This window comes from Coloeus monedula, assembly GCF_965178545.1.
Source record: "Coloeus monedula genome assembly, chromosome: 21".
Taxonomy (NCBI): Eukaryota; Metazoa; Chordata; class Aves; order Passeriformes; family Corvidae; genus Coloeus; species Coloeus monedula.
In genome coordinates, this window is record NC_138801.1 from 4,732,744 (window position 1) to 4,748,638 (window position 15,895).

Here is a 15,895-nt window from a genome sequence, read left to right on the forward strand (position 1 = left end):
ATGTCTTCTTCTCACCAGCCCCTGTAGGAAGAGGCTTCCCAACATGCAGGGCGAGATGACGGCACAGGACCCAGCTGACTCCTCCCTGACCTTGCAAGCCAGGTGTATTTTCCTCACATGGGATCCACAGGAGGACAGGGATGACAGGCTCCCTCCATTTTGCAGGATTCATCCAGTCAGGGAAGGTGCTATGTCTGATAGTATCCCTCACCTGCCAAATATCAAACTGTCTTCTAGAGACAGATAAACCACACAGCACTGGCACATTCTGTTCAAAATACAGGATTTTCTTATGGCAGTTGTGAGGGGGGATCCATTTCAGAGACAGCACATTGAGCATGGCCATCACCTGGATAAGGATCCACCAGGCTTCAAGGAGGCCACTTGTCAATAATGGGAAGAAACAGCACCACGTCAGGACATCGTGTGTTCCCTACCAGACCAAAAACTCCTCACACACCCTCACAGAACAGATTTTCCTTCAGTGTCCTGAGCACCATCTAGGCCCACCCCATCCAAAGCAAAAGTTTGCATCCCCTTGGGCAGCAAGACTGCAGGACCTGCTCCATGCTGAATGTATATCTCAAAGCCACACTGGGTTCGTTTTCTCCCTTCCCTCATGATAAGAACCAAACAGGGCAGGATTTTTATGATTATTTATTATCTGTAAAGTGCCAGCAGTGTCCTGACTCTGTACAAGACACAACTGCTGGGCTTACAAAAAGAAAAAAAGCACTGTGGCCAAAATCATTTATCCTCTAAAAAGTTAACAAATGTGTTCTCAGGAAGCTCTCAGGCACTGCCCATCCTGAGGACATATCAAGGTGCCAATGTGAACCACCTAAAGAAGGCAGACATGGAGCTCATTTCTCTCACCTGTAAAGCTTAATTAGGCTGCTGTCCAAACACAGCTTGAGAATGCGGCCATAACACAGGTATGGCCCTTGATTGCTAAAACCCAATCCATTACAAGAAACTTTTTTTTAAAGGTGGGGAAGCAACATTAAAAAACACCACTACTCATGGAAGTTACAACTGCTTCCAACAGACAACACGTAGAAAATACTGGGAGGGGGACTCTCAAAGTATCTTCTAGTTTCCAAGTCCTCCATGTTCACCAGATGGATATCAACATCTGACATGTGTTGGAAGACATCCATATCAACTCCACCAGCCTGAACTGCAAGTAGCCGAAAACAAAGCCAGACAGAACATCTGTGATGTGGTGCCGTCCGATCATGACGCGGGAAAAGCCCACGCAGAGGGCCCAGAGGACCAGCAGGATGCGGAGAGGGATGGCCAGGACCAGGTGGTTGAGGAAGAACTTGGAGAGCATGGCCACCCGGCTGGCGTGCCCGGCGGGAAAGGCGTAGGTGTCCATGGTCAGGTAGTCCAACAAGCCAGGGTTGATGTCGTACGGACCCTTCCGCTTGGCCAGCTTCTGCAAACCTGCCACAATCATGATGTCCAGCAGCAGGGCTGCAAAAAGGGAGATAGAGAGGGAACGGTGAGAGACAGAAGCAGAGCTGAGGGAAATTTTCAAGGCAGAACATTAATGGTTTGTCATAGTGTTTAAATAAAAAATTTGGGTTCGGTTCTGGCCAGACGCAGTGCAGCTGCAGTCCACGGTGCAGCTGCACACAACTTCTCCATCCTCAGGTCACCATCCAAATGTTGATTAACCCTCCCAGTTCACCCACAGAGGAGGCAAATACCACTGTCACCATCTGACAGAGGAGAACCCCAAACGGCAGAGGCGAGCGATCCACCTGGAGAGGAAGAGAGCAACTGGCAAAGCTAAAATTGAAACTCTTTTGGCCCTCAAACCACCACTCTGGGTGTTCTCTTGCTGTCTCCACCCTGTGCTTTAGAAACCTCGTGCAGCAAGGTCCCTGCCTGGGGCTCTGTGCCAGGGTGACCAGGCTGCAGTGAGCAGCCTGCTGGAGGAAAGGTGTCCCACAGCATTTTCTACTCTTGTCCCTTGTCTTCTCCCAAGCCCACCACCTCCTCCTGCCCAGAGCAGCCAGGGGATTGCACTACGCTGACAGATTTCACTGAGAAAAGAGCATTAGGACCAGTGAGCCAAGGGGAAAGCCACGCAATAACAAAAAAAGGGCTTCTGTGTTAAAAACAGCACCACAGTGTGTTGGAGGGTGGGCGACATCCTCCCTGATATCCCACACCCATCCTTCTTCCTCTGCCAATGCATCAAACACTCACGAGTCATTTCTTGTTTCTGCTCACCTCTTGCTCCCTGTGACTTTCTCCCTGCAAGTCACCCCACACACCCCCTTCCCTGTGCAAATGCATTGAGGGTAAGACACCTCCCAGCCACAGCACACCCAGGCTTGTGATGGCACAGGCACCATCCCTGCAGCTGCAGCTCTCTCCAAACCACCTTTCTTCCCTAACAGCTTCAGGAGTGAAACCCATCAGCACTTGTCTACATCATCCTTCTCTTCAGCCCACCTGCTTCGTCCCAGCCGACAGGTACTGTCATTCCTATTTCCTAGCATCAATTTTATTTCTCTTTAATCCCCTCATCTGCTTTTCCCCACCCCTCCTAATTAGTCAGAGTGCTGATTTCAGCTCCCCGCAGCAATGACAAGAACGTATCTGTCATCACGAGCACAGCCTGCTCCCTCGGCAGGAATGCCAGGGGCCAGTTGTTTGGTTCCCAGGCCCTGGTAGAGACCATTCCTTGAGAGATGACAACGTTTCAGGAGGATGGATGGGAGTGCAGTGGCGGTGGGGATGGGAAATGAGACGGCACATGGGATGCAGCTCCTCGTGCCTGCTCAGCACCTGGCAGAAGCTGGGAAGTGAGGAGCTGTCACGGCAGCTTTGCTCACCCACCTTCCCTGTGTGCCACCCCCAGCCCCCGGCACTGCTTTGGGAAGGGGCTGGTACTTATCCTGGCCAAACCCTCTCCTTACAGGAGACCGCTCTTCTCCCTCATCTGCAGGCCATCTTGCTTGGGAAATGGGACAGCAGGACCTCCCTGGATCTTCTGCCCAACAGCTCATGCCCTGGGGTCTCAGAGCTGTGGAAGGCAGATGGAGCAGAGGAAAAGATCTGAATACCAGCTCCTCCCTGGCATGGACAGTAGCAGGAATCCGGGCTAGACACAAGAAGCAGGAGGCTGACATGGAGGAAAGGTTCATGGGTGGCACCTGAACAAAGGCATTGAGGCTGCAGGTGGCAAGGAGGCTGGTCACAGCACTGGGGCTGTAGCACTAGCGATAGGTTTAGGAGGACAAGGACAACCAGGGATTGCCCAGATCCTGCTGGATGTGACCGGCAGACAGGGAGAGAGCAGGGGGAAGTCTGCAGCCCACCAGGACCCCAGCACTCAGCAGAGCAGTTTCTGCAATTTGCTGATTTCTTTTTTGACATGCTGGCCAGGGGGGAGAAAGGGACGGAGGGATTTCAGACACAGGCTGTGGAGCCCTGGAGCAGCCACTCACCCTGGCTCCCTGTTAAGGTCAAATGCTGTCAGCCCGGACCTGGCTCACCATTACAGGGCTGCCCCGCTGCGCACGGCTCTGCTCAGGCTCAGCTTCCTAAATCACCCCCAGCCCAACCCCCCACCCCACCAAATGACCCCGCCGCAGCCCTGATCCAACAAAGTGCTTCAGGAGATGATTTTCAGAGCTCATTGGCTGCATTTCCCTCCAGTCCCATCTCACCCTGGATGAGAACTGTGTGAAACCAAAGCTCTGGGATGGTCTCTCGGGAACCCAGACTCATCAAATTCTTGGGAACCCAGAAGCATCGGAGAGATTATGCGCCAGCGCTGCCAAGAGAAGACTCTGGCCCAAGCTGCTCCTGCTGAAGTCAGCACCCATTGCGTTGCCACAGCTCCAGAAGGAGTCTGGGCACCTCAACAGATCCCAGTGTCTTCTCCATGGTGTTCAATAAATTCACCACCAAACCTGCCCATGGATCAGAGCATAAGTGCCATATGCTTTAGCAATGTGTGGTGTTCACCATTGCTCATCAGTATTTTGCACCGGCAATATTTTTTTATGGTCAAAGGTGATGTCAGGGCAACTCGAGGGATGCAGGCATGTGTGCATGGAGGTGTTCAGGGCATGGAGAACGAGCCAAAGAGCAGTTTTAATAATCCTTTCATTCAGAAGATGAATAAAATGGGCCTTCAGTACTGCTAGCTTTGATTTTCGTCAAATGATGCACAGAAAGCAAAAAGCCTCATTTGCCCACATTTCAAGATTGGAAAGCATGACAGCATTAAAACCGGGGGTTAATTTGCCGTTAAAAGAAAAAAACACCAAAGATCCCTCCGTCTGGTGCTTTTTCTGTCACTTCCCCTTGCACTTTCTGTTCCTTTTATGGAGATTTCTTTATCAAACAGCCCCAGCAGCCTGCCCTGCCCTGGTCCCCGAGGCATGGGGGTCCCATGGCCCTCTCCCAGTGCTGGGTCTCTGCTGTTCCCCTTCCCTCTCCTGCTCCTGCTGCTGCCGCCGGTGCTGGCAGGGTGAATCAGCAGGCAGTACTGCTGCCGACGGTGCTGCCAAGGGCCCATCCTTCAGGAACAGATACAAACAGTGCCGTTGCCCAGCAGCCCCATCCCCAGCCCTATTCCCTTGCAATCCCATGACCTACATACCCGCCTGGACCTCGGCTCGCTTCCTTCCTACCCTTAATGCACATCAAACCCTCCCTCCTCAGGTGGGCACAGCATCAGGCACATAAGGGGTTAACTTTATCATGGGTCCCCTCGGTGCTCCATCTGCAGGTGGGTGTCTCTGCACTGGGAACTGTTCTTGCTGTTGAACCCAAAGCCCCCGAGCCTTGCACCTGCCACCTGCAAATCAGCATGGCCACCTTGGCTCCGTCCTTCCCCGGTCCCTCACACAGAGCCCTGCAAATCCTTCAGGCTGACCTGACTGGAGGCTGGAGAAACACAGCCCCAGGGGAGCCCGTGGAAGGGAGCCTGCAACTGATGCACCAGCCTGCACTGGCTGCTCTCTGGGGACCCTCGGGGCTGTCACAAGCACAGCAGAGATGGCAGAGTGCCACCTGACTGAGGGTGAGATGAGAAGAGCAAGAAATTTTAATTTGAAGCATTTTTTTCATCATGCCATTCCCCCAGAGTCAGGCAGCACTGGATTTAAACCAGAGGCAGCACTGGATGTAAAATCCAGGTAGCACTGTATATACAAGCAAAGGAAGGATTAGCTCTTGCCCATTTTTGCTCCTTTCACATTTTTCTGAAAAAGATCAGGAATTTCCTTGTTGACCTGGTGTTAAGTGAAAGAATCCTTCAGATTTCCAATGCAAAACCACCCAATCCCCAAATCCTACATTAACATCTAAAACTTCCCTAAATTACAAAAACAAAGAGCAAGTCTTTTCTTGCCTGTGACAATTTTAGCATCAGAGATCACCTTGGCATTGTAAAACCAACATCTGGCATCGGATGCACAGTAAATGAGCTGAAAGTGAGCCCCCTCGGCAGGCATTTTATACCTATTAATAAGGAAAAGAAAACAATTATCTGCCTTGCTCCTACCACCAAATGTTAGGAGCCCATTAGGAGCGGAGAGGTGAGCAGAGAGGAGCCCTGTGCAGGCAGGGCACAAGGACAAACCTGAACCATTGTCAGCAGAACCAAACCAAACTCCAAAGTTTGTATTTAAGAGAAATTGAAATAGTTGGATGTCCCCAACCACCATAAGGTCCTTTCTGTCCCCGAGGTGCCACCTCTGCTGCCATCCCTTATGGCTGGAAGAGGCTGTGGATGGTGTGAGCACTCTTGGGGACATCGTCTGCTCCAGGCTGGAGCCAGGCAGCGTCTCCAGGGACAGAGGCAGATTCCAGCTGGGATGTTTATATATAAACAAGTTATCAAAACCACAGCTGAAAAACAACCTGGGTGCAGTGCTGGGGGCAGGGGGGGAGGAAAAGAGGAGAAAGCCAAAAAAGCCCTTGGCCTTATCTGCTCCTGCAGCCAAGATCCACATGACTTCACACACATGGGGCTGCTTGGATGAGACAAGGCAGCTCTCCAGAGCCCAGCCTGTGAGGTCGGGATCAGAAACAGTCACAAGCTGGACTCAGCCTTCCAGAACTGCAGCTGAGCACATGGGGAGAGGAAAACAGGGAGGTAAATACCCAGGAATTAAGAGAGAACCCATCTCATGAACTCAGGAGGCTCCCAGTGTGGGAGCAGATGTGCCTCAGACAAGATGTGCACAGAGCAGAGCCAAGCTAGTGACAACTCATGGCCTGGGCTTCAAACCCACCGTGCTGGAGGTGGCATGTGCTCCCTACTGCAGCTGCTGAGGCCACGTGTAGGGCCAAGACTGGCTTTGAAGGTGCTGTATTGCCCAGATTACCCACCCTCACTCAGGAGCGAACTCTGGACAAATGCCACCATTCCCAGGAAACAGTTTCTTTAGCTCCATAGTTAGAATTCGTAAATTTTCCCCCATTTTTCTTTTTAGTTATATGCCCCCTCCTACTCCTTCTGAACTTCCCAAATCTCCCACAGGCATTAGGCTCCCTGACCTGGTAAATGAGCTGTTTGAAGCCTTATCTCATTGACATTAATAAAAGAAAAATCTTCACCCTCTCTCCAGTGGAGTCAGTGGCAGCTGGAAGAGGTCCACTCCTCTGGAAATGAACCCCGCCATTTCATTTTGTCCCCCAAATGTGGCACTATTGGGCGTAAGAGCTGACAAAAAGCACAGATGGCATGACACATTGAAGAGCCAATGAATCAGGCATTGTAGCGTTTGGTGGGGGGGTTATTTTTTGGCTGAACAAGCAGCAGTGTGGGGTAAGTGGTCATGGGGAGGTGAAAAAATGGTGGAGAGCAGAATTGTGCAATTAATTAAAATTAAAACCCACAACAACTAAAAATAGATTTGCTATATTCTAGATGATTAGAAGCAGCCCTGAGTGCAAACACAGGCTGCCTGGAGTTCCCCCCTTGGAAACACTGTGCCCTGGGAGCTGGGAAATTTGTACTCAGCATCAAATACTGAGTGTGGCTGCTTCACTGGCGGTCTGCACAGGCTGGGACAAGATGCAGGCAAGAGGGGGAGCACAGTGAAAAGGGCTTATGCCGCTGGGGAGAAGGAGCTGAGCAGTACCAGGATGGCTCATCTGCCTCCCAGAAGGGCTCTGACAGCTTGAAATGCCCCCGTACTCCATGGCAGCAGCACAGGTACCATCAGCACAGCCCAGAACCACATGCACCAGCACCAACAGCACTGTATGGGATGAGGTGGAGGAAGAAAAGTGCCTTGGGCTGAGGACCAGCAGCATGGCCTAGCCCACAAAGGCTGGGCTCCTTGCTCGGCCTCAGTGTAGTTTGGGCTTGGATCTACACCCCACTGCTTTCAAAGAGGCAAACTGGCAAAAAAAAAAAAAAAAAAAAAAAAAAGTCTGATTCAGTGATGCTCAGAGGCTCTCCAACCACCACTCACAGTGTGGACCCAGATCAGGTACATCTGCCAGCATCCATGTAGAGATGGAATTGGTTCTCTGCTCCAGGTTAAAACATGGAGGGTTCCTCAAAGCGGAGGAAAAAAGGAGAGTCCATCTGACCCGCCTTTCCCACCCCATCCTCCACCAATCCTGACCCGGAGCAGGAGACCCGACGGGCTCTCCCTGCCTGCTGCTCCTCCCAACAACTCACCTCATCCCCCCACCTTCCTCTTCCCAACCACTGCTCCGGTCAAGGCGTGTTAGAGGCAAACACACTCACCCATTTCCTGGGATCTCCCTTCGGGCCAGAGCCCGGCTCAGCTTCTCCAGCTCTGCCTGAGTGAAACAGCTACTGTCCCCTCTGAGCTGCAGGCAGGGGCAATGGGAAGTTGTTCCCAGAGTGACAGACATAAGGATGACTCATTTCCCATGTTTATTCCCCCTCTTCCCATTCAACAACCCTCGCACTTCTTTTCTCTTTCGCTCTGCATTCAGGCTCGGGAACGTTTCGCTGTTTGCTCTGCGAGGGTTGGATTCCAGCTCGCTGCACGCTCCCCAAGGGCTGCACACTGATGCCTGCAGGGCTCGCAGCATCCCCAGCAGCCTGCCAGGACCTAAGCAAATCGGTGCTGCCTGGTCCCGAGGGGCTGATCAGACCCTGGGTCTGATGGAGACACTGTGCAGGTCCCTGGAAATACCCCCGTGCCTGCTCCAGCCACAATCAGAAGAGTCCCAGCCTGTCACTGAGCGTCCTTTATGCAAAGGGACACTGCAGGCACGCCAGCCTGCCCTGCAGTGAGCAAGATACATTCCTGTAGAGGAAGCAGGCAGGAAGGGGGGCAGGGAAGCCGGGAGAGCTGGGCATTGCTGGCTGTTCAGAGATGCCTGAGCTCATCAGCTGTGAAGGGATGAAGGCTGAGCACGGCACCCACCAAAGGGCCACGGACTTCAACTGCTGTATCTGGGCAGAACAGAGGCAGATTAGCAGCCTGGAGTGATGAAGAGGAATGCTGAAGAGGACCTGCGTCTAAATGCTGGATACAGGGAGTGGGCATCTGCGTTGTTCCCTCTGCCTGGCACCCTCCATGAGTCACTCATGTTGGGTTATTTGGCATTTAAATGTTTCCACCTCACTGGGCAGACGTGCTGCTGGCTCAGTGAGACCTTGGTGGGCACTGGCAGGGCAGGGAGGGGAGTGGGACAGCGGCTGAGCCCCCTCCATGTGCCAGGTTGTCCAAGGAGGGATGCTTCCGATGGAGCACCAGCTCCCGAGTTGCTCTCCCCTTCCCTGATGGGAGTGTCCTCTGCCCTGCCTGGCTCAGAAAATCCCTGCTCTCACAGTGGAAAAATGAAAGGGAAGAAAACAAACACATTTGGCCCCAAACCATCTCTGGGGCTCTGGGCTGAGCAATCTCTGCCGCATATGGACTGATCCATCTGCTGTGCAGCTCCCCGGCCTCTCTGCTGGGTCTGGGCTTCCCTGAGGCTCGACAGGATCAGCTCATCTCACTGCCTGGGCATTTCATCTGCCTGGTGACCTTTACCAGCAACGGGCTGTACTGTCAGGGTTTTCATCACACAGCCTCCAAAGAGAAGCACGACAATACCTGAAGCACATCCATACTGTCAGAACAGGGTCAGTGGGGTCTCGAGGGGCTTGGTGAAGGCATTTCTTGCTCTCTTTCCTTCCTAATCCACCAATTTCTGGTCTTGCTTGGAAGCTGCCAGGGTGGGACCACAGAGTTCTGACCATATATATGTATTTATAATCTTTTTTAGGGGGTCTGCAGGGGACTATGCTTCAGAAGATCATGGCTTGGTTCCTGGTCAGAGTGAAGCTATGTCAGTATTCAGAAAGAAGGCTGGACAGAGCAAGAACTTCCTCCTTGCTGACCTCCAGGAGTGGAGAGGCGGTCCTGGGCTCCCTCCTTTCCTCCTCCTGTGGCATTCACCCATCCCCAGCCTGACACACTGCTCGATGATACATCCACGCCCCGAGGCACTGCTTTACTTAATGGGATAAATGCTTAGTGACAGCACCAAAGAGCCATCCTGCCCCTCCAAGCGGGATGCAGAGCCAGCTGGAGATGGCTGGGCACTGGGACCAGTGTCACTGAGACTGCAAGCAAAGAGAAGACAAGGGCTTTCTCTTCTCCTAGTCTGGATACCTATTCCAGAGAGCCATGAGCACAGCAGAACCAGTTACTGGTACTTCAAACCAAGCACAAATACAATTCTATGTGCAAGCAGATACCTCCCAACAGCAAAGGCACCCAGCTGGACTGAAAATAACTAAACACAGTGGTGGTTTGGCTCACAACACAAAAGATGGACTTTACTGGAGTGACCACTGTGGGTGGGTTACCATATTCCATCCCCAGTGACCATATTCCAACCCCACTGCAGTGAGAAGGTGCCTGGATCTGCAAAGACCATCAGTTTAACGAGATCAATCTGTTTAGCTTAATAAATAGGAGGTGAAGAAATTACTTGAGCACTATCCAAAATACTGAAAGGCGGAAGAGATGTTGGCTGAAAGAGCTGTTCAGCTGGAGGGAGAAGGGTATGGAGACACAATGAAGGGAAGAATCCAACTACAAGCACTTGTGAGAATCCCTACCACTGCAGTAATACAGAAATGACTCTGACAAGTTCACCCTCACTTTAACTGGACATCAGATTGAGTGTTTGGGTTTTTTCCCTTAACAAATTGAACAGGAATAAATTAAAGGATGTGCTACAGCCTGTATTTTGCCGTGGGTTAGATCGATGATCCAAATGTTCTTTGCTGGCTTTGCAGTCAATGAATCACTAAATTTGGATTCACATCCTCACCAGATGGATCAGAATCAGAAACCAAGGTACCACTGGCCCCAGGGTTTAATGGAGTTTATGTCTGGTTCTGAAGCAGATCTGGGCATTTTACTGAAAGTTTTATAACTACTTTCCCCCTGCAAGCCCAATTGCAAGGTTCAAATTACTTTCTAAGCACCTCAGTTTTCATGAAACTTGTGATTGCAGAGAAAAGCTTGAATGGTCCTAAAAGTTCCAACACTGGCAGACAAATAAAATGAACTTTATAACCTGGGGATTTCCTGAGTTGTGATGTTCTCAATTTAGCCAAAGAGGTGTGGACCTTCTCCCTGACTTTTGCTCAGCCAGGGCTGGTGATGCTGAGACAGTGTTCCTGAAAGCATATCCTGGCAGAGATTTTCACAGTGGGCACACATATCTGGTTTCTTCCATCTTTTCAGTAACAGGCTGTGTGTGCTTCTCTGGCTGTTTGGCATTTGCTGGAAAAGATTACTGCGAGAAGGGGAATCAATAAATTCCATCACAGATGATAAACATGGAGGGAAAACATTGCTTGGGGTTGCTAATCAACATCTGCAGTGGGGATGGATGGAGCAGCCCAGGGTCAGACCCCTTCACCTGGAATGCTCCCACATGTGTTGGCAAAGCCCCCGTCAAGAGCTCCTCCTCCATCTGCAGTGGTGCTTCTGCCAGGTTCCCAGTCCCATTTCAGCAGTCTCCTGTCTCCTCGCCTTGGAAGCCTGATTGCAAATCCTAAACAAGTGCTCTATGATGGGCTGGCTCCCTGCCCAGAGACTGCATCAGAAATTCTGCTTGATGTATCAAACCCTCAGCAAGCAGGGGGAAGGGAGGAGAGCCCGGGGAGGTACGGAAGGGGTGCCACAGACAACCCCAACTTCCCGGCTTCCCTCTTCCAGCAGGGAAGCACCAGGAGGTTCCCTTCCCTTTGACCTGTGCCTGTCCAGGAGGGCTTTTCACCACATCCCAGTGGATTTGAACCACAGGAAAGCAGCAGCAAGAGGGACCAAGGATGCCAGATGCAGCAGTGGTGCCATGACCTTCCTGTCTACACAAGACCCCACTTTTCCTGAGACCTGTTGAGGTCCACCAGCCCCAGGCTCCCAGCCAGGCTCCTTCTCCACCAGCAGTGCAGGTATCATGGCAGCAGCTACTCAGATACTCAGAGTTCCTGACTGCAATCTTAAATATCAGCCCAAGGCCACTCTCACAGCAGAGATCTGCTCTGTGGGGTGACACAAGTCCTGCTGCAGGAGCTCTCACAAGAGAGGCTGAGGGCACCTTGGGCAGTCCCACCAGTCAGTGCTGTCTTTTCAGAGGGAGCAGTGGAGCTCTTTGGAGGCTGCCAGACCTATGGAACTGGTCCTTTACACCAATTAACTATTTCCTTTCTTGGCAGGGGGAGAGGAGGGGTGGGAGTAGTGTGTCTAGGCAAGGATGCAAGACTCCAGAACCCCCAACTTGTCCCTGGGCACTGCGTTGGAGCTCAGGAGACCTGGAGATGTGGGTAGTGATGCAGGGCTGAGCTCTCCCAGCCACCACGCAATAAAGTTAGAACACGACCCCGAGGTGCCTTTGCATTTGGCCTCCTCATACAGCAACAGAAAGGTGAGAAAACTTTCCTTGTTTTTAGGCCAAAAGGGGCATTAGCTCTTTGCAAGGATCTCAAATATTTTGGAGTCAAAGAGGTCGGTGTTCAGACTCCAGCCCTGTCAGAGGCTCTTGGGTCAAGAGACACCTGGAAACTGTGCTGGCCCCTGTTAGTCACCTACTATTTCATCCTCGTGCCCTTTTAAATGGATCTTCTCTTCCCAGCGAGGGGCTGACCCCGCGCACCGAGGAGCCCCTGGAAGAACTGCTGACGTTGGCGGGCTCTGCATCACGCTGGTGCTATTCTGGCTTCTTCCCTGCCACGGCCTCCCGCCATGAGATGCCACAGCACGAGGACAGTCTCCTCCAAAGGCACAGGGGAGGACAGCTACCACTGTGCCTTTCAAGCCAGTCCAGCTCAGTCTTCACCCTCTCTGAAGGATGAATTTGTGAAAAAAACCCAAAACCTGAGGCCACGTTGCTGAGCTGTATCACATCACAGTCAGCCCCTGCAGACAGGATGTCCCTTTCCTGTGGTGCCTGTGAAATAAAAGTGTCCCTTCTGCCCCTCAAAACGCTCCCTGAGAAGGAAGTGTCTAAATCCAATGTTTTCAATTTCTCCCACCAACCAAAAGTGGGATTGCTGAGTTTTTAGGGAGGGTGAAACGCCAGAGTGGGTCACAGCCAGAGGAGAGGGTAATTAGTCACAAGGAAAAATAGAATAACTGGACCCTGTGCCAAAGGCAGAAGAGCAAGAAGAGCAAGGTCCTCAGGTATACATGGCCAGGGCAGGTTGGGGCCAGGATCTAAGGTAAGTTAGAGGGACATCAGGGTGGGATGGGCCCTGCACAATGGAGAAGCCAAACCCTTCAACACATCCCAATCTCCAGAACCAGGGACACTGACCACCACCATGCAAGGAATGACTAGCAGGAGAGCCAGAGGCATCCCAGCCTGCCTATGCAGCCTCTGGGTCAAATTAGCACATGGAAATGGGGACAGCAGCAAGAAGGGTACCCAAGGGAAGGAGGATGTGAGAGAGAACTGCAGCAGGGAAGGTGACAGGACTCCATCACGTGGAGCCAGGGTCTGGTCAAGAAGGTGGCGAGGGGATGGAAATAACGTCCTCAGGAATTGATCCAGATATCAAAGACTAATATCTTTATGTTTTCCTCACCTATCAAACACCAAGGCAGATGACCACAGATTAAATAAAAGACATCACTGCTGGTATCCACCCTCCCACCACGGACACTCCCTTGGTCTGACTGGACAACCCTGCCCCATGCAGGACCAGAGGCCTGTCCCTGCTCCATGGGTGCCCCCACCTACCACCATTACTCCATCCCTCTTAGACAACTTCTTGTGACATCCACCACCCACAGTACCTGGGACTAAGAGGGCCAATAAGTGCAACATTTACCCTAAAGGTCCCTCCCTGCTACCCAACCACATCTGATGCTGGGAACAGCCAGAGGAGGAGTCCCAGTGCTGCTGTCCATTGTGACCAGGGCTGGGCTTTCCCGGCAGGGAGGGAGGTTTGCCACTCACCTAGCAGCAGGTTCATGAGGACCTCTTGTCCTGCCAGTGTGCTGCTCTTCACCAGGCAGATGAGCGTACCCGCAATCCAGGGGATCCCGTGCCCCGTTATCCCCAGGAGGTTGATCATGGAGCGGGCACCTCCCCAGGAGGAGGCTCTGTTGGCACACACTCCCAGCCTCTTGGACATGCAGATATCGATGGCCAGCAGCGAGTTGAAGGCGATTCCCTTGAAGGAGGGGTTGAGCTGCATGCAATCCTCCTCGGGCAGCTGCTGCGACTGCCTCCGCTCCTTGGGGTTGGTGTTCTGGGCACCGGCTGCCCCGGCCTGGCCGCTCTGCTTCCTGCTGGAGCTCCTGTTCTCCTGGTTCCCCTTCAAGGGCTGATTCAGGGAGAGGAACTCAGCCCTGTTGAGGACATTGTTCCTGTCTCTGGCCCTGGACCGTGGCTGGGATGCTGGCATTGCAGTCTCTCTTTAATGCAACCTGCTTTGCAAATACCGGGAAGGAGAGAAATCCCTCTTCTCCCTGCAGAAAGCTTCCCCCACTCCCACCCTCACAAGCTGTGAATTTGGGAAGCTACAAAGGTTCCCCTCTGTTGCAGTTGCCCCCAGCACAGACTGCAGCTGTTAAATATAGAGTAAGGAATGCACATGGCTGTTTACTTCATGGGCCTAGCAAGCTTGGAAGGAAAATTAATGCCAGGCTTGGCAGCCACTCCAGTGCCAGGGAAAAAGGTTGGACAGCCAATAGATGTGAAGAAGAGGAGGGAAAAACATTGTGCCAAAGGTTGGTTGCTTCTGGCCTGGTCTATTTAAATCTTCCAATTGCTTATTCCCCTGGGCTGCAAGGGAAACTGGGAAACGTAGTTCGTTTTGTGCTGCAATTCACATTTCAGTACCAGAGCCAGAGCTGGGGATGATGACATCCCCCTCCCCAGGGCACCCCGTGGGGGGCTGTGCTGCCTGGCTTTGCAGCACCAAGACCAGGCGTTGCTCAGGGGCTTCCCCTCAAGGGGCTCTCCCCCAAATCTTCCTGATTAATCTGTTCCGCAACTTCTGCCCCCCTGCCTGGGCACCCTGAATACCCCCTCCCATCCTGCCATGGATACCTTTCAAGCACCTCTAACCCCACCCTCCCTCCCCGCTCAGGATGCGCCCCTGGAGCGCCTTCCATCACTCACCCCGTTCCTGGACGCAGGAGAAGCATCACCTGCCTCCTGATTACACGCGAAGGAGCCGCTAATGAATTCCCATCCTCCTGCCCGCGGCGCTGCGCGTGGCCTCGATACCGCGCGTGTCCCTGCCGTGTCCGTGCAGTGTCCGTGCCGTGTCCGTGCCGTGTCCGTGCAGTGTCCCTGCCGTGTCCGTGCAGTGTCCGTGCAGTGTCCCTGCCGTGTCCCTGCCGTGTCCCTGCCGTGTCCGTGCAGTGTCCGTGCAGTGTCCGTGCAGTGTCCGTGCCGTGTCCCTGCCGTGTCCGTGCCGTGTCCCTGCCGTGTCCGTGCAGTGTCCGTGCAGTGTCCGTGCCGTGTCCCTGCCGTGTCCCTGCCGTGTCCGTGCAGTGTCCGTGCCGTGTCCCTGCCGTGTCCGTGCCGTGTCCCTGCCGTGTCCGTGCAGTGTCCGTGCAGTGTCCCTGCCGTGTCCGTGCCGTGTCCGTGCCGTGTCCCTGCCGTGTCCCTGCCGTGTCCGTGCCGTGTCCCTGCCGTGTCCGTGCAGTGTCCGTGCCGTGTCCTTGCCGTGTCCCTGCCGTGTCCGTGCAGTGTCCGTGCCGTGTCCGTGCCGTGTCCGTGCAGTGTCCGTGCAGTGTCCTTGCCGTGTCCCTGCCGTGTCCCTGCCGTGTCCGTGCCGTGTCCCTGCCGTGTCCGTGCCGTGTCCCTGCCGTGTCCGTGCAGTGTCCGTGCCGTGTCCCTGCCGTGTCCGTGCCGTGTCCCTGCCGTGTCCGTGCAGTGTCCGTGCAGTGTCCTTGCCGTGTCCCTGCCGTGTCCGTGCAGTGTCCGTGCAGTGTCCGTGCAGTGTCCTTGCCGTGTCCCTGCCGTGTCCGTGCAGTGTCCGTGCAGTGTCCGTGCAGTGTCCTTGCCGTGTCCATGCCGTGTCCGTGCAGTGTCCTTGCCGTGTCCCTGCCGTGTCCGTGCCGTGTCCGTGCAGTGTCCCTGCCGTGTCCGTGCCGTGTCCCTGCCGTGTCCGTGCCGTGTCCCTGCCGTGTCCGTGCAGTGTCCTTGCCGTGTCCCTGCCGTGTCCCTGCCGTGTCCGTGCCGTGTCCCTGCCGTGTCCGTGCAGTGTCCTTGCCGTGTCCCTGCCGTGTCCCTGCCGTGTCCGTGCCGTGTCCGTGCCGTGTCCGTGCCGTGTCCGTGCCGTGTCCTTGCCGTGTCCCTGCCGTGTCCGTGCCGTGTCCGTGCCGTGTCCGTGCAGTGTCCTTGCCGTGTCCCTGCCGTGTCCGTGCAGTGTCCGTGCCGTGTCCCTGCCGTGTCCCAGCACCGC

The 15,895-nt window shown here is 53.7% G+C and overlaps 1 protein-coding gene across 1 annotated transcript; it reads right to left on the reverse strand.

Annotated features, from left to right (window-relative positions):
* Positions 1–642: 642 nt before the first annotated feature.
* PLPP7 (phospholipid phosphatase 7 (inactive)) lies at positions 643–14,031 on the reverse strand. The gene is made up of 2 exons (XM_082295045.1): positions 13,432–14,031; positions 643–1,479 (listed from the first exon to the last, which is right to left on the reverse strand). The coding sequence occupies exons 1-2, from the start codon at positions 13,880–13,882 to the stop codon at positions 1,115–1,117; spliced, it is 816 nt and encodes a 271-aa protein (XP_082151171.1). The 5' UTR covers positions 13,883–14,031; the 3' UTR covers positions 643–1,114.
* Positions 14,032–15,895: the final 1,864 nt, after the last annotated feature.

Coding starts and splice junctions, on each gene's coding strand:
- PLPP7 (XM_082295045.1), bottom strand. CDS start 13,882: ATGCCAGCATCCCAGCCACGGTCCAGGGCCAGAGACAGGAACAATGTC. Junction 1,480..13,431: donor CCTCATGAACCTGCTGCTAG/GTGAGTGGCAAA, acceptor CCCTTTTTGCAG/CCCTGCTGCTGGACATCATG.